Below are 23,267 nucleotides of genomic sequence, written 5' to 3'. Positions count from 1 at the left end.
TTGTATCAAGCATATACCGTGCTGTAATGATTATGCATGCATCTTGTTGCTGTTGTTTTATTTTTTTCTTGTTTAAGAAAATACAGATCAAAAGAATTTTACGCCGAGAGAGTCTTCCTGGCCAAAGATTTGGGCCTTGCCGCGCTTGACGAGAATGTTGAGCGCTTTGCGCAGGACTTCACTGTCAATGCCGTGGAGCTCTATCACACCATTAGCACAAACATGCGCACACAGGTGCACACTCATAGAGGGAGAGGATTCATCTTGTTGCTAGTATGAGGGGGCGGAGAGAAAAGGATAAATAAAATCAACATACCCGTGTTTCGCGTCCCGTCACCCTCGGAGATCTCGTACACTGTCAACACGCTCCCCTTTTGGCCCGTCTCCTCGACGTAGGCCTCGACGAGCGCCGCCCACTCCTCGGGCTTCTTCCAGTATAGCAGCACCACGTCCGGGCCGCCGCCGCCACTTGGGCCGCCACCACCACCACCACCACCGGCAGAGGCGGCGGCGGCTCCGCCGTCCGGGTGGTGGGAGGAGGAAGACCCGGACGATGCGCCGGCCGCCAGGTACTCGGCCGACCCTTCCCTGACCATGCCTTCGACGAGCTCCCGGACGTCGGGCGCCTGCAGGCGGCGCTCGAGGCGCCGGTTCCAGAAGAGGTCCGACTCGGCGGCCTCGGACAGGCGCAGGCGGAAGAGGCGGTGATGCCGGGCGTAGGACAGGACCAGCGCGGTCCAGGTCCGGCGCTGGGCGTGGTGCGTGGCGAGGTTGGCCTGCCGCGTGAAGAAGGCCGGGAAGAAGTACTCTTGAGGGAACTTGAAGTCCCCGGTGGCCTGCGATGGCGGTTGCTGTTGCTGCTGGTGCTGCGCCATGCTCGGGCGAGTGTGTGTGTGTGGAGAAACACACAGAGAGAGAGAGAGGGGGGGGGGGGGGGTTGCAACGGGATTTCCGAGAGCTGTCGTCTCTAATCCGGACACTTGTATGTGCTGTGACGTGTCGACGAGAAATGGCAAACAACCAAGAGTGTGAGAGGATTTTGGATGAGGTGAGGTTGCGTCAAAGTGGTGCAGGCGTGGCGGGGATGATGGTGGGGGTGTTGGCTTGTCACCCGACCCCAGGTCACAGCATCGGCAGCCATTTCACATAGTGCGACATTTTGGCGCGATATGAATACAAAGTTGATCATTTATTTGCATCGAAACTCTGCATTAAAGAGGAAGAAAGAATCCTGTTGAGACTGGAATCGATTGAGGTAAATCCTGGGCTCAACATTTGAAAAGCTCCTCCGTCTGGCGCGCAGATAATCAGCGCAGCCAATCGGGTGTTGCGGATACGCACAGCCGCCCTGTCTGCCCGTTTTGGCCCATACGATCGTCCTTCGTTTCGATAGACAACCCATCGGAGAAGGGCCAGAGGGAAAAAAAAGAAGAAGAAGAGAAGGAAAGCCTCTCAAACCCACAGATAAGCTCGCCGCTGCCGCTAGCCCCCTTGAATTTTGCTTCTCCGGGTTTTCCTGGGGGATAAGACGGGACGAGCTAGTAGGGAATGGGGGCGCCTTATCATGCGCGACGCAACGACCTGACACGCACAAGCACAATCACGCTCGCCTTTGGAGGATCGTGCCGCACAGTCGGGCGGTCGGGGAGTTGTGTGCCCTGCTTGAACTTATCAGTGTATCAGTATAGATATAACCGATTACCTGATATGATAAATGGAGGCTTGTTATGAACATGCTTCTCCGCGGGGCAAGAGTGCTGCTGAGCTTTTAGTATAGGTGGACGATGATTGGCAGGAGCAAGACATATTGCCCATGGGGAGAGAGCCCCGGCGTATCATAAGATGGCTGCTCCCAACATGTCAGTTCAAAGAAGAAGCGTATGAACGCTTGCGCTTCAGTGTCAGCCCCATCGATCCATCATCAAACATCATGGCAGAACCAGATCCTCCTCGAAAGAGGCTCGTGGTTGTCGGCCTGGGCATGGTGGGCATTTCATTCATGTAGGCAGCCATCACGGCCATTTACTCGGCCCGACAACAATTTCTAACCTATGAGTAGCGAGAAAATTTTAAAATACGACACGAAAGAGAGGGAGTATGACATTACCGTCCTCGGCGAAGAGCCGTACCTGGCGTACAACCGCGTTGGGCTCACCAGCTTCTTCGATCACCGCGAGATTCCGAACCTCTACCTCAATCCGCAGGAATGGGTATGCCTACCGCGAACGCAACACTCTTGTCCACGGTGACTGCCGTCGCTAACGAGGTAATGTTCATAGTACGACACTACCGCGAAAAGCGGCCTGGCGTGCCACATCAGCACCAAAGTCGTCGACATCGACACCGAGTCCAAGACTGTGCACTGCGAGACCGGCCGTAGCGTGCCATACGATACCCTCGTCCTCGCCACCGGCTCCGACGCCGTGCTGCCGCGGCGCACGCCCGGCCACGATGCCAACGGCGTCTTTGTCTACCGCACCATCGACGACCTCGTTCGGCTCATCGCCTTTGCCAAGGACAAGGGTGAGACGGACGGCGCGGTCGTGGGCGGCGGCCTGCTCGGCCTGGAAGCCGCCAAGGCCATGATGGACCTGGACGTCTACCGCAAGGTCCATCTCATTGAGCGCAACAGGTGGGTGCTGAGCCGCCAGCTGGACGCCGACGCGGGCGACATGGTTGTGCAGCAGGTGCGCCAGCTCGGCCTGGACGTGATGCTGAGCAAGCGCGTGCAGCGCATACAAGTCGACGCGGCGAACAATGTCCAGGGTGTGGTCTTTGAGGACGGCGAAGAGATGGCTTGCAGCACCGTGTGTTTTGCAATCGGCATCAGCCCCCGGGACGAGCTCGCTCGCAATGCCGGCATCGAATGTGCCGAATTTGGTGGAATCGCCGTCGACGACAGTCTGAGAACCAGCGCGCCAGACGTTTACGCTGTGGGCGAGTGCGCGAGCTGGCGCAGCACCACGTACGGCCTCATCGCGCCCGGCGTGGAAATGGCCGACGTGCTAGCCTTCAACTTGACGCAAGCCGTGCTGCACAGCCCGCGTGTCTTCAAACGTCCCGACGTAAGTACCAAGCTGAAGCTTCTCGGCGTAGACGTGGCGAGCTTTGGTGACTTTTTTGCCGATCGTGACGGGCCAAAGTACCTGCCGCCGAAATACATTCGCGACATCAAGGCCAACAAGGGCGGCGACGATGCTGCCCTCTCGGTGGCCGACAAGCAGGCCAAGATGCTCACGTACAAGGACCCATTCCAAAACGTGTACAAAAAATACATCTTTACAGCAGATGGCAAGTATCTGCTGGGTGGCATGATGATTGGCGATACGAGTGACTACATCAAGGTCCTGCCTCTCGTCAAGAATATGAAGGCGCTCGACGTTTCACCCAGCGAATTCATCATCGGAAGCAAAAAGAGTGGCGACGAGAATGGCGACGACTTGGACGATGACACACAAATATGCTCGTGCCACAACGTCACCAAGGGCGACATTGTCGACAAGGTACAAAGCGGCGAGTGCAAAGATGTGGCCTCGGTCAAATCATGCACCAAAGCAGGCACAGGGTGTGGTGGATGCATGCCGCTCGTGACCAACATCTTTAACAAGACTCTAACCGCCATGGGCAAGGAAGTGACCAATTACCTCTGCGAGCATTTCAACTTTTCCCGCACTGATCTCTTCAACATCATCATGGTCAAGAAGTACAAGACCTTTGCCGAGGTATTTGCCGACGCGGGCAACAAAAACAGCACCACCACCACCAGCGGCAGTGTGGGATGCGAACTATGCAAGCCCGCTGTGGCGAGCATATTCGCCTCCCTCTGGAACAAGCACGTCCTGAGCGCCTCCCACCGCGGCCTGCAAGACACCAACGACCGTTATCTCGGCAATATCCAGCGCAACGGCACCTATTCAGTCGTCCCACGCGTGCCCGGCGGCGAGATCACGCCCGCCAAGCTGCTCGCCATCGGCCGCGTCGCCGAGGAATATGGGCTCTATACCAAAATCACCGGCGGTCAGCGCATCGATCTCTTTGGTGCGCGCAAGCAGGACCTGCCCGCGATCTGGGCCGCGCTGGGCGCCGCGGGGCTCGAGTCGGGTCACGCCTACGCCAAGTCGCTGCGGACCGTCAAGAGTTGCGTGGGCTCGACGTGGTGCCGTTTTGGCATTGGCGATTCCGTGGGTTTGGCTGTGCGTCTCGAGGAGCGGTACAAGAGCATCCGAGCACCGCACAAAATCAAAGGTGGTGTGAGCGGCTGCGTGCGTGAATGCGCAGAAGCTCAAAGCAAAGAGTACGTACACTCAGTCTCCTGAGCCCTGGAAGAAACACTTGGCTAACTGAAAATAGTTTTGGCTTGATTGCCACGGAAAAGGGCTTCAACGTCTTTGTTGCGGGCAACGGCGGCGCCAATCCCAAGCACGCTGCACTCCTCGCCAAGGACGTGCCGCCCGCCGATGTCGTCGCCCTCCTCGACCGTTACCTCATGTTGTACATTCGCACCGCTGACAAGCTCCAGCGGACGGCGCCATGGCTCGAGACCTTGCCTGGCGGCATCACCTACCTCCAAGACGTGATCCTGCGCGACAAGCTGGGCATCTGCGCCAGCCTGGAGGCACAGATGAAGGAGCTCGTCGACAGCTATTTCGATGAGTGGGCCGAAGCCGTCGCCGACCCGGCCATCAAGGCGCGCTTTGCGCAGTTTGACAATGCCCCAGACGCGGCGCTCCCGGGCATGGAGCTGCAGTCAGACCGGGACCAGAGCCACCCGGTGCACTGGACTAACGAGCCTGCCGCTCAAGACTTTCAGGCACTTGGCACAAAGTTCGGCAAGGATCATGGCGGGGAGTGGTCGAGCACAGCCTGGGAGCCGGTCATTTCCGCCTCGCACTTTGCGGGCGCCGACGAGCTGCCCAACGGCATCTCGGCGACCATTAAGCGCGGCGACACGCAACTCGCCGTGTGGCGCGTGCGAGGCCGATACTACGCGACGCAACAAATGTGCCCGCACAAGCGAGCCTTTATTCTTTCCGATGGGCTCATCGGACAGTCGTCAGCAACGGGCACCATTTCCGTCGGCACGGATGACGAAGGCGCGGCGCCGGCGCCGTGGGTGTCGTGCCCACACCACAAGCGCAACTTTGACCTGTCCTCGGGTTCGTGCCGCAACGACGCCTCCCTCACGATTGCGACGTTTGCTGTCGAGGAGCGGGCGGGGGGCATGGTGCACCTGCTGCTGCCGCCTGTGGAGGAGCTCGACGCGAAGCTGGGCACGACCAGATGGATGGTAAGGAAAGGAGAGAGCGGCGAGGAGCCGCTTGCGGCGCTGGACAGAAAGTACAAGCTCGTTGGACGGAGGGGGAGAAGGCCCGGTGCTGTGGCTGCTGCGCCGATAGCAGTGGCGGTAGCTTCGCCGTTGATCACGGCTGGAGGCAGCGGATGTGGCGCGGCACCGGACTGGTAAATGAGAGAGATGATGTGGTCTGCGTTTCGTTGAAGCAATAAAATATGAATGTTTGTGCATGGAAGTTTTGGGAGGGGCCTTTTTTTGTAGAGTACATAGTGTCAGATACAGATACACGCATGTCATTTACGATTTTCTTTTTCAAAAGACGATGGGGGAGTTTACGAACTGGCAAGCAAGCAGGTGTATAGTTGTGTGAAGCACACTTTATTCTGTTTTCTACAATAGAGAAACGACAAGATTAACAAAGACGAGTCCATTCCATGCGTGACGAGCATTTCGGGGGGAAAACCTAGCCATGACAAGAAAAACAACATGTGCAACGAGACAGTTCAAGAAGAAAGGAGGGAAAAAATCGAGACGCCGTGTCATCCAGAGAAGATGGGAAACAAACAAGCAAGCAAAAAAAGGAAGACGAAAAAAAAAAAAAGAAACACCCCACACGATGGTGTCATATTAAAAAAAGAGTTTCACATGTTTTTGTTTTGCTGAGTAAAGAAAAAAGAAGGAGAAGAGAAAAAAAAAATCGTCGCATCCCGTTTTTTCCGTCCCTCTCTCTCCTTGTCCCTTTGGAATTTCTGTCCGAGCCAGATTTTGCTGTTATACAAGAAAACAAAACAAGAAAAAGAAAATATGTAGCTGTCCGTCAAAAGCCAACCCAAAACAAAAATCCTATATAAGATGGAAAAGAAGAAACAATCCCGTTCGTTTGAGTGTGCATTTGTGTGTCAAGTTCGTTGTAAATGAAAAACGTAGAAAAAAAAATCCGAGAAGAAAAGAGTGTGTACGTAGAAGAAAAAAAAAGCATATTTTGGGAGGGGGGAGGTATATTTTTTCGTTCTTTACTTGTTGGTTAGCCAGAGTCGTCATCGCTATTGTCGGTGAGCGTGCCGTATCCCTGGTCAACGTCCATGCCGACGAGGCTCTTTGTAATGGCTAGGCATCGCTGGACGACTTTGGCACGGATGTCGGTGTCGATACCGGCGTTGGAACCGCAGGGCCCGCCTATCCAGATGCGGAGGCTGGCAGCGAGTTTCTCGAGCGGGATATCCACGGCGTCGTTGTCGCCGCGACGTTGAGCCATGATGCGCTCGAGCAAAGTCATGACGGCCGTGAAGCCGAGGAGGGTCACAGACGATGCGCTGGTAGGGCGTAGCGAGGCGTTGATGATGCGGAGGCTGTGGCTCGGCGTCACGGCGGCATCCTGGCCGCGTGCGAGCTGGCCGATAGCCACGGCGCAGCGAAGCGTCAACAGCAGATCGGGGTTCGAGTCATGGACGCTCGAGCCGATGATGAGCTTGGAGTTGTGCTTGGGGGTCTCAAGGCGCTCGGTTCCCAGCAGAGCAACCGACGAAGCGATGCTGGCGCCACGGGACTCGTCGACGAGGGCGGCGCAGGCCAGCGAGGCGCGCAACTTGGCAATGGAGCTGGGCGGGGCGACGTCAAAAGCCGTGTCGAGGTCTTCACGGTTAATCCGTTTCGTATCGAGAGCTTCCGCGTGAACGTCGTGCAGAAGACAGGTGGACCACCAAGCGGCTGCTGCATCCAGTGGCGTCACGACATAAGCGTCATGAACAACAGAGTTCATGCCGTCAATGTTGGACGCGACGCCCTCAGTGGTGTCGTTGTGAAAAGCCAAGTTGTGGGCGCGGTGCACGACAGCATCTGTGAGGACATCGTCGCAGTCGCGTTCCACGAGTGCCACGAGGTGCTCAGGGAGCTCATCCTCGTGTGGTTTCGTGGGGTCGGTTCGGAGCTGGATGAGAAGTTGGTTGAGCTGACGCGCATTGTTCCATCTAGCACGGGCTAGTTTGGCGGCGATCATATTGGCCGGCACAAACCTAGTCTGGCCGAGCTTCCAGAGCAGCACGCGAATGTGCAGAGCCTTGAGCATGAGCCGGGTTGGCGTGTCAGGAAGCGTGGCCGATGCCATGAGAGTCAGGAGGAGACGGCGAGTGCAGATTTCAACATCACCGCCGGCCAGCTGGGAGTCGAGAGCTATGGACCAGGCCTTGATACGGGCAATCTCCTCGTCTTGGGTTGTGCCGGTCAGCATTTGGTAGCCGTGCCAGCCGATGGCGTTGCGTACGCTGAGCTTGGCCATCTTGAGCAGCAGCGCAGCAACCTCGAGGAAAAAGTTGTGGCGGGGTACCCAGACAGTCTGAATGGCCGTGGCCCATGCCTGTCGTCGAACGTCAATGGGGGCTGCCATGGAAGGGGCGGCGCGTAGGTGGCTGGCGCTGTGCTTCTTGCGGTTATCGTCGGAAGGTTTGAAGAGCGAAGGTACGAAGATCCAGAGGAAGACGCCGAGGAAGAGCAGGGATTGCAAGGAGGTGTGAACGTGGTAACCGTGAAAGTGCAGGTCGAGGCCCTTGGCAGCGGAGCGGAGCAGCTGAACGGGAAGGGCAGCCAGGCCGCGGCCGTCTGGGTTTTCGTTGCTGACCTCGTCCTCGCGGAATGCCTCGATGATCATGAGACCGGCAAGCGAGCCGACCATGAGCTTTCCGAAGTAGGGGCTGGCGTTGGACCAGGCACCCTGCTGCTGCTGGACCTGCTGCTGCTGAATCTGCTGCTGGCGGACGACGGCGGCGGGGTTGCCGCCCGGGAAGGACTGTTGCTGAGGGACCGGATAAGGCTGGCCAGCAGCCATCTGGGCAGCGAGGATGCGCCTCATGTCGTCGGGGACCTGGATCATGCCGGCAGGTGTCTCGCCGTTTTCCTGCTGGGGTATGGGGCTCTGCAGGAAGCTCGACTGGCCTTCGGGGAACTGCATCTGAGCTGGAGGTGGTTGGTGGGAGCTGATGGAGCCGTTCATGGCACCGGCCATGAAAAGCTTCTCAAAGGCCGCTATCCGAGCTTGCATGGCATTGTTCTCTTCCAGCAGTCTCGTATTTCGTTTTTCGAGATGGCGAATGTATTCGGTAGCTTTACTCAGGACCTGAGAAGATGAGATGAATTAGTTTTGAATAGGTCAAATATTGGTGTCGTTATTCTACAGTCGGTCATACAGTAGCCTTGTTGAGTTTGTGCGCGGGAGTGAGACCATGGAGCTCTTCGCGATCCTGCGTGGTGTCCTCGCCGCGGGCACTCTTGGACATGATGCGCAGACTCGGGACGCTGTCTCGCAGGGCAGCGATCTTGTCATTGATGTTTGTTCGGTAACGCTTCTCAATCATGTTGTGGGCCGTCTTCTTGACGGGTTTGTCCTCGTCCTCGCCATCGTCGTCCTCCTCGGGTTCCGAGGATACCTTGCGCTTCCGGGACTCGTGTCTGTGTTCGGTGGCATCCTCGGGGGAGGAGATGATGCCGGCCTTTGTCTCGCTTTTGGAGGAGTCGGGGCTGGAGATGTGCAGATTATGGCGTGGGAGACCACCGGGCATGGCGATGTTGCGAAGTTTCTCCTCGACGGCCGGGGCGAGCGAGGTGGAATAGCGAGGAGGGTGGGTGACGGGGTGTCGGGAGCTGGCGTTGGAGGCGCGACCGTCTTCGCTGGGAGCCGAAGCCGAAGCGGCGGCGACGAAGCCGTTGGGATCGGAGCTATTGGAGAAAAGGTTGATGGGGTTGATGCCGGCCGAGACGGCAGACTGTGGCGTGGCGGATGTTGTCTGAGGTTGATTCTCAAAGCCTTGGAAGGACCACGGCTGGGGTATGAAGTCGGGCTGAGAAGCGGAGTTGCTGGGGGTTGTCAGGTTATATGACTCGAGGGAGGAGGTGCCCTGGAAGTCCCAGACGCCGTTTGGGTCGAAGAGAGACTTTGTGATTTCCGATGCGATGAGGGGTTGCTCGGGGGTGGCGGCTGTGGTGGTGAAGACGTCGTTGAAGGACAGAGAACCATCTTCCAGAGCCAGCTGGCTAGTGTCTTCGTCGGTGGACATGACTGCGTGTATGTGAGGGAGAGAGCAGGCGAGACCCTTGGTCGGGTTGATAGCCGCTAGATTGGCGGTGCGGCGGGTGCGCGCAGCTGGTGGCAGCGGAAGTGAGTCGATTCGCCGCCCCCAGACAGGGTAATGCTTAGGGGGGGGGAAGATGGGGGGTTAATGATTATACAGGCTTTTGCGGTCAGCGCGCGAGGGATCGGAACGGGCTGGTCGTCGTCCGGACCGACAGGCTTGGAGGGTAGGGAAAGGGCAGAGAGACGGGCGCGGGCTCGCGTTGGCCGGAGCTGGGCGGCAGTGATTGGGCAGGCGAATGACTGCGGTTTGCAGATGATGTCGATGGTTGGGGCGCGATGGCGTTGTGTCGGCGAGATGCGGCGAGCCAGTCGTGCGCGTCGGACGACTTTGGCGTCAATGGGGTGATTAGGTGACAAAAAAGAGGACAAGGTATTTACTGCGTAGTATCGGGTGTGAGGGGGTTATGCAAGAAGAAGGGTTTTTCTTGTTTCTCTTTGGCCCGTATGCTCCCCTGATGAAGGCGATATGCGGTTGGGAATTGAATGGGAAGTGGGAGGGGCGGCCTTCTGTTTCCGGGCGGGACGGTAAGTAAGTAAAGTAGGAAGGGTTTGCCTTGGCTTTTTCTTTTCCTCTTTTTTTTCCTTTTCTTTTTTTTTTTAAAGTGCGGCGCTTGGGGGGGGGCGAAAGAGAAGAGGGAGGGGCGACAGGCGGGACGATGTGCCGCTGGTTTATGTGGCTTGGCCGTTTGTCTATTTTCAGATTTTTTTTTAATGTTTCCTTTTCTTTTGCGGTTGGCAGCTAAGTAATTAAAGTGATAACGCAACGCAGGGGCAGGCGCGACAGGCGAAGAGCAACTTGGGAAAAGTTTAAGAAATGGGAAATCAAGCCCTGCAGGATCTGATCGGAGGAATGAGTCCCGAAAAAAGTGGCTGTTGAGAAAACCAATGGGAAAAGACGGACATGGTTGGATGACCATGGCGGACTATCGCGGGTTGTTCGTCCATTATCGACTTGATGCCTACTTGCTCCGTACCGGTACTACTGGGAATAATGACATGCTTGCCTAGGCACGGATTAGGATATCCGTAAGTATTCCGCTGGCACCAAAGTACTCAATGTAAGGAGGTAAGTAGTGCTTGGGTAAGTAGCTCACCACTTGAATACTTCCGTAAGTGGTGCCTTTTCAAGTACCTTGAAGTACTTGCCGCCCAGAAGTACCGACCTGCTTGGATGGGTACTTGTCAACTTTGGCTGGATATTGATAAGTACACGGACAGGCAGGTAAGTAAGTAGGTGGAAATGCAAGGCTGGCAAAGCTTGCAAAGCTTGCAAAACTGGCTGGTAAATAAGTAGGTTGTTTGACAGCAGGCTACAGATTCAAAGTCCTTGATATGCTTGACAATGCATGCATATAATGCACCTTTTACTTACTTGCCGCATTACTTAAGTACCGTACTTGCGTGCCTTGCAACCCAGGTAAATAGTCAAGTACCCGGGTAGGCACTAAGGCTGCCATGTACTTACCTGAGTACCTACCTAAGTACCTGATGAACGACAGACACAGACGTACTTACTGATACCTACAGGCACAATAAGTTAGCAGGTACTACCTTAGTACCAGTGCAGCGCAAGCCGATAGCCGTTAACCCTGTGGGGCACTACCGCTGTATTTCGGCACCCAAGAGTTTATTTGTTCGTCTATTTAGTGAGTATCACTGATCAGTAGTAGGCCACAGAGGTATAGTACGTCGCTAGATGCAAAGTTAAAATCTGATACCATTCACGAAACCCGCTGGTTAGAAACAGACCAGTAAGTAGTATCTACTCTTTTCTAATGACGTCGATCGACTGCTCACTTACTGAGTACAGTCATAATGTCTCTCCCGACCTGTTCAATGTCTCATTCCTTGCGGCACCAAAAGACCCTCCCACTCCGGCTGTGGCTGCGGCATGCACCACAGCGGAAAAAGTGGGTTTCGCCCCCGTACCGGGGCCACGGTCAACGCCGGAATCGTACGATATTCTACAGCCATCACGCGAGTTGCGTTTCTTTTTCTTTTTCCTTTTTCCTTTCTTTTTTTTTTCTCTCCTTTCCCAATGTGTTCGCCTAATATTCTTTTTTTCCTCTTCTCCTTCTTCTTCTTTCTATTCTTCACCATGCTCCCTTGTCATGGCGGGAACTTGAGGGGCAAATTCACCAGCCAGCCTTGTTTTATTTTAGTTTTATTTTAGTTTTTTATTTTTTTTTCTCACTCTTGCACACCCGTTGCAACCCGTGCTGACGTAGTACGCCGACTTACCTACTTACCTGCAGGTACCTCCCTCCTCACCAAGTAAAAGGCATCAATAATCTGCACAGTACCAGCAGGTCGTAGTTTCGTCCGGCCATTACTCGCACATGGCCCCCGTAGCGCGCCTCAGGCCCCTCTTCTCTTTGACCCTCTCCCACGAGTCCCTATCAGCTCCGAACCAGTGACATGCCACATCAACGGTGTCGGTGCTGGTCGTAGCGAGCTGAACCGCGTGCCTGGCTTGACCCAACCGCAAAATATCCGGCAGTTTCTCAAACATCGCTGTAACATGGGTGGCACGAAACACGACAGGGCTGTGCGGAAGCGGAAACCTGGAGTCGCCTGAAGTGTGGCACTGGCTGGCCAACGGCGTACTATTACCTGCTAGCTATTACCAGTAGTACTCTAGTGATGCCTCGGTAGCCACCTACACCTACTTGCCTACCTACTTACCTACCGAGGTACGGATGATAGATACTCAACTACTAAACGCCCTCGACACTTGGAAACGCACGCACTGGGTGCACTGATGCTCTATACTTGGTATTGACTACTAAGTATTCAAGTAATATATCAACTACGGAATAATAACCGTGCCTCAAACGGCCAACGATCGCCACCCACCTGCCGAAGCACCCACATTGTCTCTGAATGTCGCCCAGAACAATCTGTGCCAATCGACCTAACAACCTAATAACCGCAGCATAAGATTCTCCAAACGAATCTATTACCTAGATGCGCACTAGATAGCAATTGGCTACTATCTACGCACCAAGTACATCCCAATCACCTCCCCGAAATGAAAGCACTGTCCACCTCCGTCACCGTGCCTATATTCCCCTACCTCATCTCCACTTCAACCCATCACCGACCGGCTAAGGCAGGAACCCTTCACCGTTCGAAATCGCTAAACTCTATCTCAATTTTCAACCAAATCAGCCACCGCTCAAGCTATCCGTCGTCAATCTCGTCAATCTCCGTCTTCCTTCCTCTCCCCATCTCCCCATCTCCCCCCCCTTCTCTCTCTCTTTCTCTGCTTCTCCCACTTACACCTTTCTATCCCTCCGTTATCTCTTCTCTTTTCATCTCTTCTCATGTCTTGTCCTCTCTTCTCATCTCTTATCTTCTTACTCTCCCTTCCCGTTCCTTGCCCAGCCTCATCTCCTCCTCTCTGTGGACCTGTCTCACTCATTTGCACTCTGCAGCGTGCCGTGGTACCCGCCCTGTTGTCATTGCTGCCCTGCCTATATCTGCTTCTAATAACCCTCTCACCGGATCCCGAATCAAGCCCTCACCTGTCAAGTATCAGCAACCTGTCATTCTGTTTCGCGCGTGTGCATATTCACGGCTTTGCCATGCCCAACTGCTCCGTATTTCTCATGTTATTTCGCCCAGTACTCTGTACTCCGTACATCTATACCCGTTTGCTTCCTCCTTTCGTGACCCGCTTGTCGATCCTCCTTGTCGCGATATCAACAGGATCGATGGTCCCGTCACGTCACCCGTGTTTCCCTCTGTACTAAGAACTCTTTTTGTCCAACAGTCTCCCAGTCTCCTCTTTTTTTTTTTTATTGCTCTTTCTTCTTGGCCTCCATTCTCTTTGTTTCTTTCTTGGTTTGTTGTCTAGGTGGGTATGCTGGCGGTTGTTTTGCGCCGAACCCTTACAGCACTCTCAGAGGCATCGTTGCACCTAGAGTGTTAATCGTCCGTTCCGCCATTGGTCAATCACACGCTTGTCTATCCCGAAGAGCATCAACAAGATCAGAGATGGGCATTGCCACGTGCTAAAGTCCTAACCGACGACCGTTGTGCCTAGTGCTTCGACTACTTGTTAGCGAGCAACCTAATTACCGTTCCCTGACGAATTCATGCAACGGCTCCTATCCTTATCCCTGCATCTTTTATTAATGCCTTGAACCTTTTCACTTCATAATTTGTCGCCTACCAGTGCCGTGTCACCCATGGTGGGTAATTTGACTTTGGAAACAAAAGTTTGTCGGTCCAACCAGCTACTTACCAATATCTATCCGTACTCAAGCAACTACCAGTACCATTCATTTCTCACCCCGCCGCGGATCAACAGCTACTGGTTGACCACTCCGCACAAGTATCTCACATGCATGTAATACCGTATACGTAACTTGGTGGTCATGGCTTCGAGACATGCGGCATAACCAGCGCGGCGTCGGCCAATTGTCCCGTGCATGGCACATTGGCAGCACGGCGGCCATCCTTGGTTGTCCTCTGTCATGGCCCGCGGGACTTGCCGTGCTTCGCCCTCCTTGTCCGTCGTACAATAAACTACTCAGTAAGTAGTGGTGAAGTACTTCTTCAGTGCTTTTGGATCCCAAGTATTTCTGAAAGCCGAGTTCGGAAATTTTGTGAGAACTTTTCTCTCAGGGGGTTCTGTAGGTACTTGCGCGCGCATGCCACCAACACCCTGTCCAGGCCATCCATTTTATGGACCAAAATAGCCCAACAGCGTCAACAAAAATAGCAGAATAACTTCTTGGTCAGCCTGCGCGCTGCTGTCAAGTCACATTCACTGAACCGTGATCGCCATTCAATATATTGACCAAGACTTTGGGATCAAGGATGTTGATTCACTGGGCAATGTAGAGCGCAGACGATATGGTGAGAGTTTTGCGTACCTTACATTGTTCCAGGATCTGCCTTTTGAAAAGTACCTCCACGCTCATACATTCAACACAACCAGTCTTTGTCCTCTGCAGGAGCTTCCCAGGAAGCAGATCTTCTTTTGCTTTTTCCCTTTCCCTTTCCCTTTCCCTTTCTTTTATTTCTCTGCTCTCTCTGCTCTCTGTCGGTGGTCGTGAAAAGAACAGCCCGTGAACCCCGGCATGGTAGACCCCCTCCGGTCCGTCATGGCCGCCTCCACCCCTTCCTTCCTTCGGGAATCCTTCCGCTTATCCGTTGGGCTATGTTGGAAACCGATGAATGGGCTGCTTTAGACTTTCTCGGGCCGCACCCGCTCGTCGTACATTAAGACCCCTCCAGAAAAAAATTGATGTACTGGTACGCAAAAAAAGAAGGACAAAGAAAAACGCTGTACGGAGTACTGATACCGAGCCTGTGGGAGGAGCCACTTGACACATCTACCGAGTACGATGGGTTTTGAGTTTTATTAACATCCCTAACAGAAATCTTGATGCGCTGATCCTTTTTTTTTTTTTTTTTTTTTTTCAATAGCGTCCCTCCGTTCTAATAAAAGAAAAATAGCCGCCTTTCCCAAACGAGAGGGGGGGCGTAGACACACACTCGACACTCTCGCGCCTCTTCCACGCAGTTGTGCTTGGGTCATGGCGAAGCCATAGCTCCGGAAGGGGGGGGGAAACAACTTTGAAACGAAAAACACGTGGCTTACGATCGGCGAGGACAAGTTTGACGATGAAGGGCCCCTCTCCCGGCACAAACGGCATCCTGCAGCTCGAAAATTGTTCGAGGGTACGGGGTCTTTGAGTGCATCATGTCTCCCGGTTAGGCGGGTAAGGCATTCCCGGCTTTGGGCCACCGCCCGAATGCTGGAGTTCAAGACATGGGCCTCTTTTGCCTTTTCTTTTCTTTCTTTGCCTATTCCCTGGCCCGCCAAGTCGGCTTCTTGGTCACTATCCTATGGGCCAAGACGTGGTGTTATGCCACATGGCCCCCAGGCTCCGTGATCCCGGTGTCTTTACTCAGGGCTGTTTCTGCAGCCCACCAACCTCGGCCGGGCCGTGAAGCCGCAAGCTGCGCATAACATTTCAAAAGAAAAAAAGGGAAAATAGAAAGAGAAGAAAGGCAGTCAGAAAGATGCACTGTCCCGAGATTCATCCACCTGTCAACCTTTTTCTTTCCTTTTTTTTTTGGGGGGAAAAAAGTTTAATCACAAAGACTGCTTGCCGTTCACACAAGTACCGGGGTTTCCTCGCCCTACCTGCCATATCAACTCGCAATACCCAAGTGCCGGTCTTGAGAAGACAAGGCTGCTTTCTGCGCCTGGTGATGGCTTCTCCGTCTCAGCGCTCGCAACAAACTCGGCCGAAATTCACGGGCCCGTACTCAGAGGTCGTCGTTTGAACTCAGGTCTCCGTGGGTAGGCCATGATCCGCGGAGAAGCAGTCACCACCAGGTCGGTCATCGTCCGGGGTAAGAGGGATGGCCGGGGGAAAAGGGCTGAACAGTAAACGTCAAATGACGTAAACTCACCTCAAATGCGGCTGAAGCACCCAATCATCCCTACTCGAAACTCTTCCATCGCTTGTCTTCTTGAGGGACGCGATTCGACTCAGATCTATTAGCCATCATGGCTTCGCCGGGATATGCACCGTAATCCGGCAACTTGCACACTATACGGTACATTCTAAACCCCTTGATCGCAAAGACTTTACCGTAAGGGGGGGGGGGGGGGGGGGGGTTTCTTAAAGATACTTCTTTGGTTTTTCTCGCTGCATCCCAATTCAGAAAGGAGCAAAACGTGGTCACGATAAACGTCATGTTCCAGACTCTTTTCCACATCGTGAGAATGAGAGTGGCCCAAAATTAGGAGATTCAAAGGTCACAATCGCCCATTGATAGAGTGTAGAATCCAAGAAGCTGTGGTTGGGCTTTTTGTTCGTAGAGGTGAAGCGGATTTGTTGGACCCAAAACATTTGCTTGCGAACCACGCTTCTAGATGGTAGAATTCCGAGCATTGACAAAGACATATCAGACTCTTGCCTGTCTCAGTCATACTACCATGGCTAGCGATGCTTAGTTGATATCCTATCACGGGGTAGCTCTCAGAGACAGAGCTCATTCAGCTATTCTGTTATGGGCTTGCGAGATCATATGGAGGCGTGTTGTTCAAATGGTTACCGGGAAATACCGAGACGAGTCCGCCTTGGTACGGAACAACTAAAATGAAACATAGTGGTCAACCTTTGCTATGCACTTTGACTCTGTATATTGCGGTTGTTCATAACTATGACTCCCGCATCAAATGTTTGATCATTGGAACTTTCATTCTAAAGAAGAGGGAAAAAAATAGCCGTCACGGTGGCCCGACCCATAAGATATCTTAAACGTGCGCAAGTGAAATTCACAGACAATTATAAAGAGGAAAGAGTCATGACCAGTAGACTCAAAAGGTTGAAATAAAAGGGAGCGTGGGATGAAGGCGGCTTCTAGGCCAGCTGCGCGTTGATATGATACTTCTTTACCAAATCTCGTCCGAGCTTTGCACCATTTGCACCGTTGGCGTCCTGGGTACCATCTTCTTCATCCTCTTCCTGTCTTCCCTCGTCACAAGTGACGGTGTAATGGGCACACAGGGGGTATATGGCTGATAAGGGGAATATGGGACAGCATTGGCCGTGAAAGGCGTCCGCCCACCCCCGGGTGATAGAGGCCCTCGTCGTTCAAACACGGTTTGCTTGGTCATTTGTCCGACGGCTGAGGGTGAACTCAACGCTGGCTCATATGCGCGAAGCGGCAATGTTCCGCCAGTACGCACCGCCGATGGTGCATTTGCTCGTTGGAACCTACTTCCCCGTGGTGACGTAGGCAACGTGCCAAATGTCGCTCCCGGCTTTGGCGAGGATGGGAGGCCCAGTAAGGGTGCCTGTGAATGCTGAGAGACGGCTGATTCTGGGTCACCTTCTGCTGTTGGCAATCGCTCGTCGTCCTTGGACGTGTTGATTTGGGCCAGCTGAGGGCCGATCCGCCCGTCAATGCTCTGGACGTTCCCTGGCGATTGGCAGGGTGGTGTAAGAGGCAGAGTCAGACCGGTGGACTGGGCTTGACCAATGAAGCGACTCTGCTCTGTTGGAACGGGAGGCGGAGCGGCAGGTGCGTAGTGTCGAGGTGGGATGGCACTCATCTCTTGATCGTCGTGGCGAGGAAATGTTCCTGTTTGGGGGGTCATGATGGGAGACGAGATGTTGAGGCCTCTAGGCTTGCTCTTCCGGGGAGACCTCAGGCTAGAGAAGAAGGACGATGCTCGAGATCGGGTCTTTTCTTCGTTTCCACCATTCAAGTTCAGGCTTCTTGGTTTGCCTTTTTTCGATGCTGCATTACCGTGATGGTTGGCCGGCCCAACGATGGGGGACTCCAAGAGAATACCCTTCTCCTTGGCTTCTTCATGCTCCATGACATGCTTGTACATGTCTTCGAGCTGATTTTGCGCCATCTCGCGGTCTGCTGCAACGACGGCCTGGTCGACTTGTAAATCAACACCTGGTGCGGAGCTTTGGGCCGGAGAAATGGGCGGGTGGACGTATGGCGTGCCGCTGAACTCGCTTCTAGTCGGTGACTTGTATGAAAAGTTGGGAACCTGTCCGCCAGCACACTTACCAGCCAGCGGGAAATGGTTCTCCTCTGGCTGGAACCTGGGACTGCAGATTTGCTCAAAGGCGGCGGCGAAGGCGTCGGCCTTGTCTTCGTCGTCGCCGCCGAGAAGATGGTCACGGCGGGATTTGGACAGAGACAGTAGTCCAATGGCAACAAAGATGAGAGCAACGGCGTATGCGGCAACAATGGCACCAATCTGAATGGGCAGATATTTCTTGTTGCGGAGGGCGTGGGCGGAAAAGGCAGGACCGTCCTCAGGAGCTGGAGTCGGCGCAAAATAATTGTGACGAAGGTCGTCCAAGACGCCTGCGTGAACGAGCGGTAGCAAGGCGGACAAGGCCAAGACGGTTTGGAAAGAGAAGAGCGTTGAGAGCCCAGCTGGCATGGTCGAAGGGCCAGAGTCGGGCAGCTACTGGTCTTTAAGAGGAGGCGATCACGATGCGCTGAAACCTCCTGCTGATGCACCTGAATGGAAGGCGCAAACACGGAGAATCGGGAGCTTACAGATGCAGGGGAACGAAGGGGGGATATAACGAGCACAAATTGGGCAGCTGGTGATACTCGGAGGCGGGCGTTGCAGTTAGCGCTGAGGGGTCGCCGGATGCTACGCAGGCTAGGCTCTGAGGAAGCAGCAACGAGCGAGAGACATTCTTGCGGTTGGAGCCAGACCACGCAGGCCCGAGCAAAAGAGGGTGGTATGCATGGCTGATGGCGAGGTGATTGGCGTTGATGGAGGAGGGGCCATGTGCATGGACGATGGCTGGATGGGCACTGCGAAGGCTGTGGTTGGAGGAAAGCGGAGGTGAGGCCGGTCACGACAGGGATTTAAGCGCCCGTCTTGGATGGCTTTTAGGCTGAGCGGCTTAGGCGGCGCTGATTGGTTGCTGCATGTCTCTAGCACCGTGCACTAAGACCATGGGCCCCGCCACTGGCTCAATCATCATCTCGGCACCTCTGGAATTGCGCTGATCAATTTGATATAAACGGGTTTGTTGGGAGGCACTGGCTCTACTTTGCATCTCAAACTCACCAAGGGTCTCGAATTCCAAAAATCTCATGGGTCTCTTGTTAGTTGTCACGGATTTGCGCCAATGGCGACGCTTCTGTGCCCTGTATGATGATGTACGGAGTAATCTGTAGTATGATAGTAGATATCCGCACTCCGTATTAGTACAGATTAACCCGCACATGCTCCTCTAATTTCCTGCCACCGACTCCAGTGCCGTACCTACTTGCCTACCTAGCTAGGCTGGCAGATACTAACAGACGTACAAGTTACCACACACCAAATAGTCTCTGTCTTGGACTGGCCTGATCATACTGAGTAGTAGCACGAATATCCCCGTTGGACTGGGCAAATTTCAACGGTTTCGAGCGGTTCGACTCCACTGTATCCGTAAAGTATGCTGCATCAGACTTGCATCCAAATACTGAGTCTCCGCACAATCCCTCTGCTTTCCTGAGAAATACCAAGCCGGCACTGTACTTATCCTCCTATCCGTGCTCAGTACCCAGTAAGTGCCGATGACAGCGGGGCAAGGCCCACCTTATTTTGCGGGATTGGGTGCGTCTTTATGGTGTATCACGTGATTTCGCGACAACCCGTACACGAGACGCGTCCCAGTGAAGCCACCGCGGCTGAGAGGTAAAACTTGGTACACAAGGAAAAAAGATTACCGAAGTGCTAGTACCTAGTTATACGCTGCGAATCTAACACTCGGTCTCGGTCACAAAATTACTTTTTGGCCTATTTTGCTTTAGTACATTTTGCATTTTGACTGGATCGATGTCCCCTTCGTCATGGCAACAAACAATGGCCAGCAAGATATACTTGCTTCCCTGAACACGGCCCAGAGACGCGCCGTCACCTCCAAATCCGATACCGTTGCTATATTGGCTGGACCAGGCAGTGGGAAAACGCATACACTGACATCCCGCGTTGTATGGCTCATCCAGGAGGCCGGACACCGGCCATCGGACATGATTGTCGCGACGTTCACCGTCAAGGCCTCGAGGGAGATGAGAGAACGTATAGGTAAAGCCTTGGGCGAAGAAGCTCAAAAAAAGATCATTCTTGGTACTTTTCACTCGATTGCTCGCCGCTACCTTGTCTACTATGGCAAGAATATTGGTCTCGATTCCAAATTCGGTATCGCAGATGATGGCGACTCCAAAGCCATCCTCCAGAGGCTGATTAAGAGACTCGACCTGAAGCTAGATCCCGCCATGGCTAAGGGATGGATTAGCAAGAGAAAATCCAGAGGAAGCATGGATCCACCAGAACAATCGACGTTTCCTAACGGAAAACCAAAGAGGGAAAATCCAGAGCTGCTACGCTGTTTTGATGAGTACCAAAGTCAACTCTCCACGGCAAATTTGCTAGACTACGATGATTTGCTGGTCCGCTGTGTCGAATTACTCCGTGTATACCCGCTCTGTGTATCCAATATCAAGGTTGTTCTGGTTGATGAATATCAAGATACAAACGGAATCCAGTACGACCTCATGAGGCTCCTTGCCCAGCAGCGCCATCGCATAACAATCGTCGGCGACCCTGATCAGAGCATATACGGCTGGCGGTCGGCGGAGATTAGAAACCTCCACCGACTCCTGCAAGAGTGCCCTGGAACCGACGAAATATCACTTGAAGAAAATTACCGTTCTTCCCGGTCAATTCTTGACGCCTCTCTCACTGTCATTCGGCAAGATACCAATCGCTACGAAAAAGCCCTCCTTCCTGTCCTTTGCAGAGGCACGAAACCAGTCCTGCGGCGTTTGCGAACCGCAGAGGCCGAGGGCGAGTGGATAGTTGGAGAGATACAGCGTGCAAGGTTTATGGCTGGTGGCATGCTCAAAGGTGAAGATTGTGCCATTCTTCTCCGTTCAGCTTCCTTGTCCCGTCATGTGGAGTCCGCGCTCGGTAAAAAGGGCATACCATATCGGATGATCGGTGGCCATAAATTTTTTGAACGAAAAGAAATCAAGATTCTGCTGGACTATCTCCGTGTCGTTCATCAACCAACCAATAACGATGCTCTATCCCGTATCATCAATGTGCCTAAGCGTGGCATCGGTGCTGTCACCATCAATACACTTCTCGAGGAGGCCGAAGTCGGGAAGCGGTCCTTGTGGCAAGTCCTTGTAGACCACTGCGAAGGAACACATCTTGTCAGGTTAACGAGGCCTCAGGAAAATAAGATCCGCGGTGAGCTAATCAGAACCATTTCATCACTCAGAAGGCAAGTGGAAGATGTTGAAGTGGGTAAGCCCCAGCCTCTGATTGAGGTGATTCAGAGGCTTATGACACAACTCAACTACGAAGAATTCTTAAAAAAAGAATTCGGAGAAGATCACGAGGGCCGGTGGGCAACTGTGCAGGAGTTTGTCAACTTGGCAACGGACTTTATGATGGACCATGGCGATTCCGGCGAAGATGCCCTACCAGACATCGAAGAAGTCGAGCAGCAGGGGGCGGAGAGCCTTCTTGGGCGGTTTTTGGCCAATATCAGCCTTTCCTCAGCATCGCAACAGGATCAAAAAGATGGCGACACCTCTGAAATTGTGACAATTTGCACTATTCACGCAGCCAAGGGTCTTGAGTGGCCCATTGTCTTTATTCCTTGTGTATATAATGGTTCCATACCGCACTCGAGATCCGAGGATTCGGATGAAGAGCGCAGACTGCTCTACGTTGCCATGACTCGTGCCAAGGCACTCCTCTATTTGAGCTGTCCAAACACTACTTCTTGGGGCCACGGTGATGCTGAATTGTCCAGCTTCGTTTCCGAGTTTGCCGACAAGGTCTTTGCCGATCAAGGCCCCTCTTTTCATGCTAATATCATGGACGAGATTGCGAGGATCCTTGGGCGATCTGCTCCCTCGGAAAAGACCGTGTTTGACCAGCTACCGCCCATGTTTTCGACCGAAGATGATCTATTCCCTGTTGACCCTTGTTTCCGAGAGCAGATTATGAAATGCTTGCCCAACAGTAGGGTCAGACATGGAGACACGGGCAAGCGCCAGCGTATCAGCGGCCCTGGCAGTGCAGCAGAGGTCGATTGGACGCCAGGCTACAAAACGACGATGCAAGAGTCATCCAACTTCACCATGAAGAATCTTCCTGGCTTCATGACTGCCAGCGCGCGTCAAAACATGGCTGCTGCCGAAGAGGCGGAGGATGGAGCGGCGAAGATGAATGCAAACAAGACTGGTCCAAAGCGCAAACATGACCAACATTCATTGCTTGGCTACGTGACCTCGGGGTTGCCGGTCGTCACCAAACCGCCGCAACAGCCGACGGTTACTTTGTCACGGCTGAGCTTTGCACCCCAGACAGCACCGCCAGCCATCGACCCGAGTTTGGCGCATCACAGAATCGTGCAGAAACCGGTGCTGCCGCAACCGGGCGTGTCTGGAAAGCCACGCCATGACCCCAAGGATAATTATGGATGCTTTTCGAGCTCACCCACGCGGCCTATTTCTCCGGAGAGCTTACCCAAACAGTCAGCAGTTCCCCAGCAACCCGCTTGGAACAGACCAATATCAATTATGCATAGCACGACGAGCTTTCAGTCAGGGAAGATTGGTGGCGTACGACGACCGGCCGGCATAGAAGGGCCTCCGGTGATGGATAGAGTGCGAAAGCCATTTAAACCATTGACATTGAATCGGCCCGCAGAGGGCCGCAAGTAGTGTGGAGATTTCCCTGCTTTGGTGTCATGGTTTTCTTTGGCATCTGCTGCCGAGATAACATATAACCGGGATTGCGTGGGTACGGCGTTCCGGGACAAAGGACATGCAAGTTCTCGGGCGATTATGGATGGGACATAGTCTTAACAGGCTAGGAGCACATTGTAGTGAAAGACCGTAACTTCTATTGTCTTGGTGTTTACGTAAGGTAGCTTTATAAGTCGGCGCGACACTGTTGATTGACGGACAATGCCAGAGGCAAAACGAAACAATGCCATGTCAATGAGATGGCGCGCCGGGTGCAGAAGCCTAGAACCCTTCAAATCGCTCATGTCTGTGAATAAAATGGTACTGTCAACTTACATCAGAGTACTCTTCGCTGGTCGTTGACTGAATCAGTCCCTGATGCGCGGGCTCGGGGACATCAAACTAGCCGCAGGAGACGGCAACTTCCTAGTTCAACCAAGAGATAACCTAGCAACACGGCAAATCCGGCGGTGCAACATGGCATCATACAGTAGTGACAGAAGCTAGAATCGGGAGTTTTATTTGCCGTTTCTTCCATTGTTGTAGCAGGGTCGTTACCTTAGCAGGAGGCAACACCGC

At 53.6% G+C, this 23,267-nt stretch overlaps 5 protein-coding genes across 5 annotated transcripts; 2 read left to right on the top strand and 3 right to left on the bottom strand.

Moving 5' to 3' along the window:
* Positions 1 to 87: 87 nt before the first annotated feature.
* On the bottom strand, positions 88 to 875 carry V2A60_006719 (ESCRT-II subunit protein VPS25; the record flags this gene model as incomplete). Its single annotated transcript, XM_083258011.1, has 2 exons — positions 88 to 200; positions 317 to 875. 2 exons carry the CDS (start codon positions 873 to 875, stop codon positions 88 to 90), a joined length of 672 nt encoding a protein of 223 aa, XP_083114137.1.
* A 1,055-nt stretch (positions 876 to 1,930) lies between these two features.
* Positions 1,931 to 5,464, top strand: V2A60_006718 (nitrite reductase niiA; the record flags this gene model as incomplete). Its single annotated transcript, XM_083258010.1, has 4 exons — positions 1,931 to 2,001; positions 2,060 to 2,210; positions 2,280 to 4,294; positions 4,351 to 5,464. The coding sequence occupies 4 exons, from the start codon at positions 1,931 to 1,933 to the stop codon at positions 5,462 to 5,464; spliced, it is 3,351 nt and encodes a 1,116-aa protein (XP_083114136.1).
* An 853-nt stretch (positions 5,465 to 6,317) lies between these two features.
* On the bottom strand, positions 6,318 to 9,339 carry V2A60_006717 (basic helix-loop-helix domain-containing protein; the record flags this gene model as incomplete). The annotated part of the gene is made up of 2 exons (XM_083258009.1): positions 6,318 to 8,402; positions 8,473 to 9,339. 2 exons carry the CDS (start codon positions 9,337 to 9,339, stop codon positions 6,318 to 6,320), a joined length of 2,952 nt encoding a protein of 983 aa, XP_083114135.1.
* A 7,825-nt stretch (positions 9,340 to 17,164) lies between these two features.
* On the bottom strand, positions 17,165 to 18,357 carry V2A60_006716 (uncharacterized protein; the record flags this gene model as incomplete). The annotated part of the gene is made up of 2 exons (XM_083258008.1): positions 17,165 to 17,244; positions 17,280 to 18,357. The coding sequence occupies 2 exons, from the start codon at positions 18,355 to 18,357 to the stop codon at positions 17,165 to 17,167; spliced, it is 1,158 nt and encodes a 385-aa protein (XP_083114134.1).
* A 1,415-nt stretch (positions 18,358 to 19,772) lies between these two features.
* On the top strand, positions 19,773 to 22,664 carry V2A60_006715 (P-loop containing nucleoside triphosphate hydrolase protein; the record flags this gene model as incomplete). Its single annotated transcript, XM_083258007.1, has 1 exon — positions 19,773 to 22,664. The coding sequence occupies one exon, from the start codon at positions 19,773 to 19,775 to the stop codon at positions 22,662 to 22,664; it is 2,892 nt and encodes a 963-aa protein (XP_083114133.1).
* Between the last annotated feature and the right edge of the window lie 603 nt (positions 22,665 to 23,267).

This window comes from Cordyceps javanica, chromosome 4, assembly GCF_051103115.1.
Source record: "Cordyceps javanica chromosome 4, complete sequence".
Taxonomy (NCBI): Eukaryota; Fungi; Ascomycota; class Sordariomycetes; order Hypocreales; family Cordycipitaceae; genus Cordyceps; species Cordyceps javanica.
The sequence above is the reverse complement of the archived record's forward strand: the minus strand, read 5'-3'. Positions and strand labels throughout refer to the sequence as shown.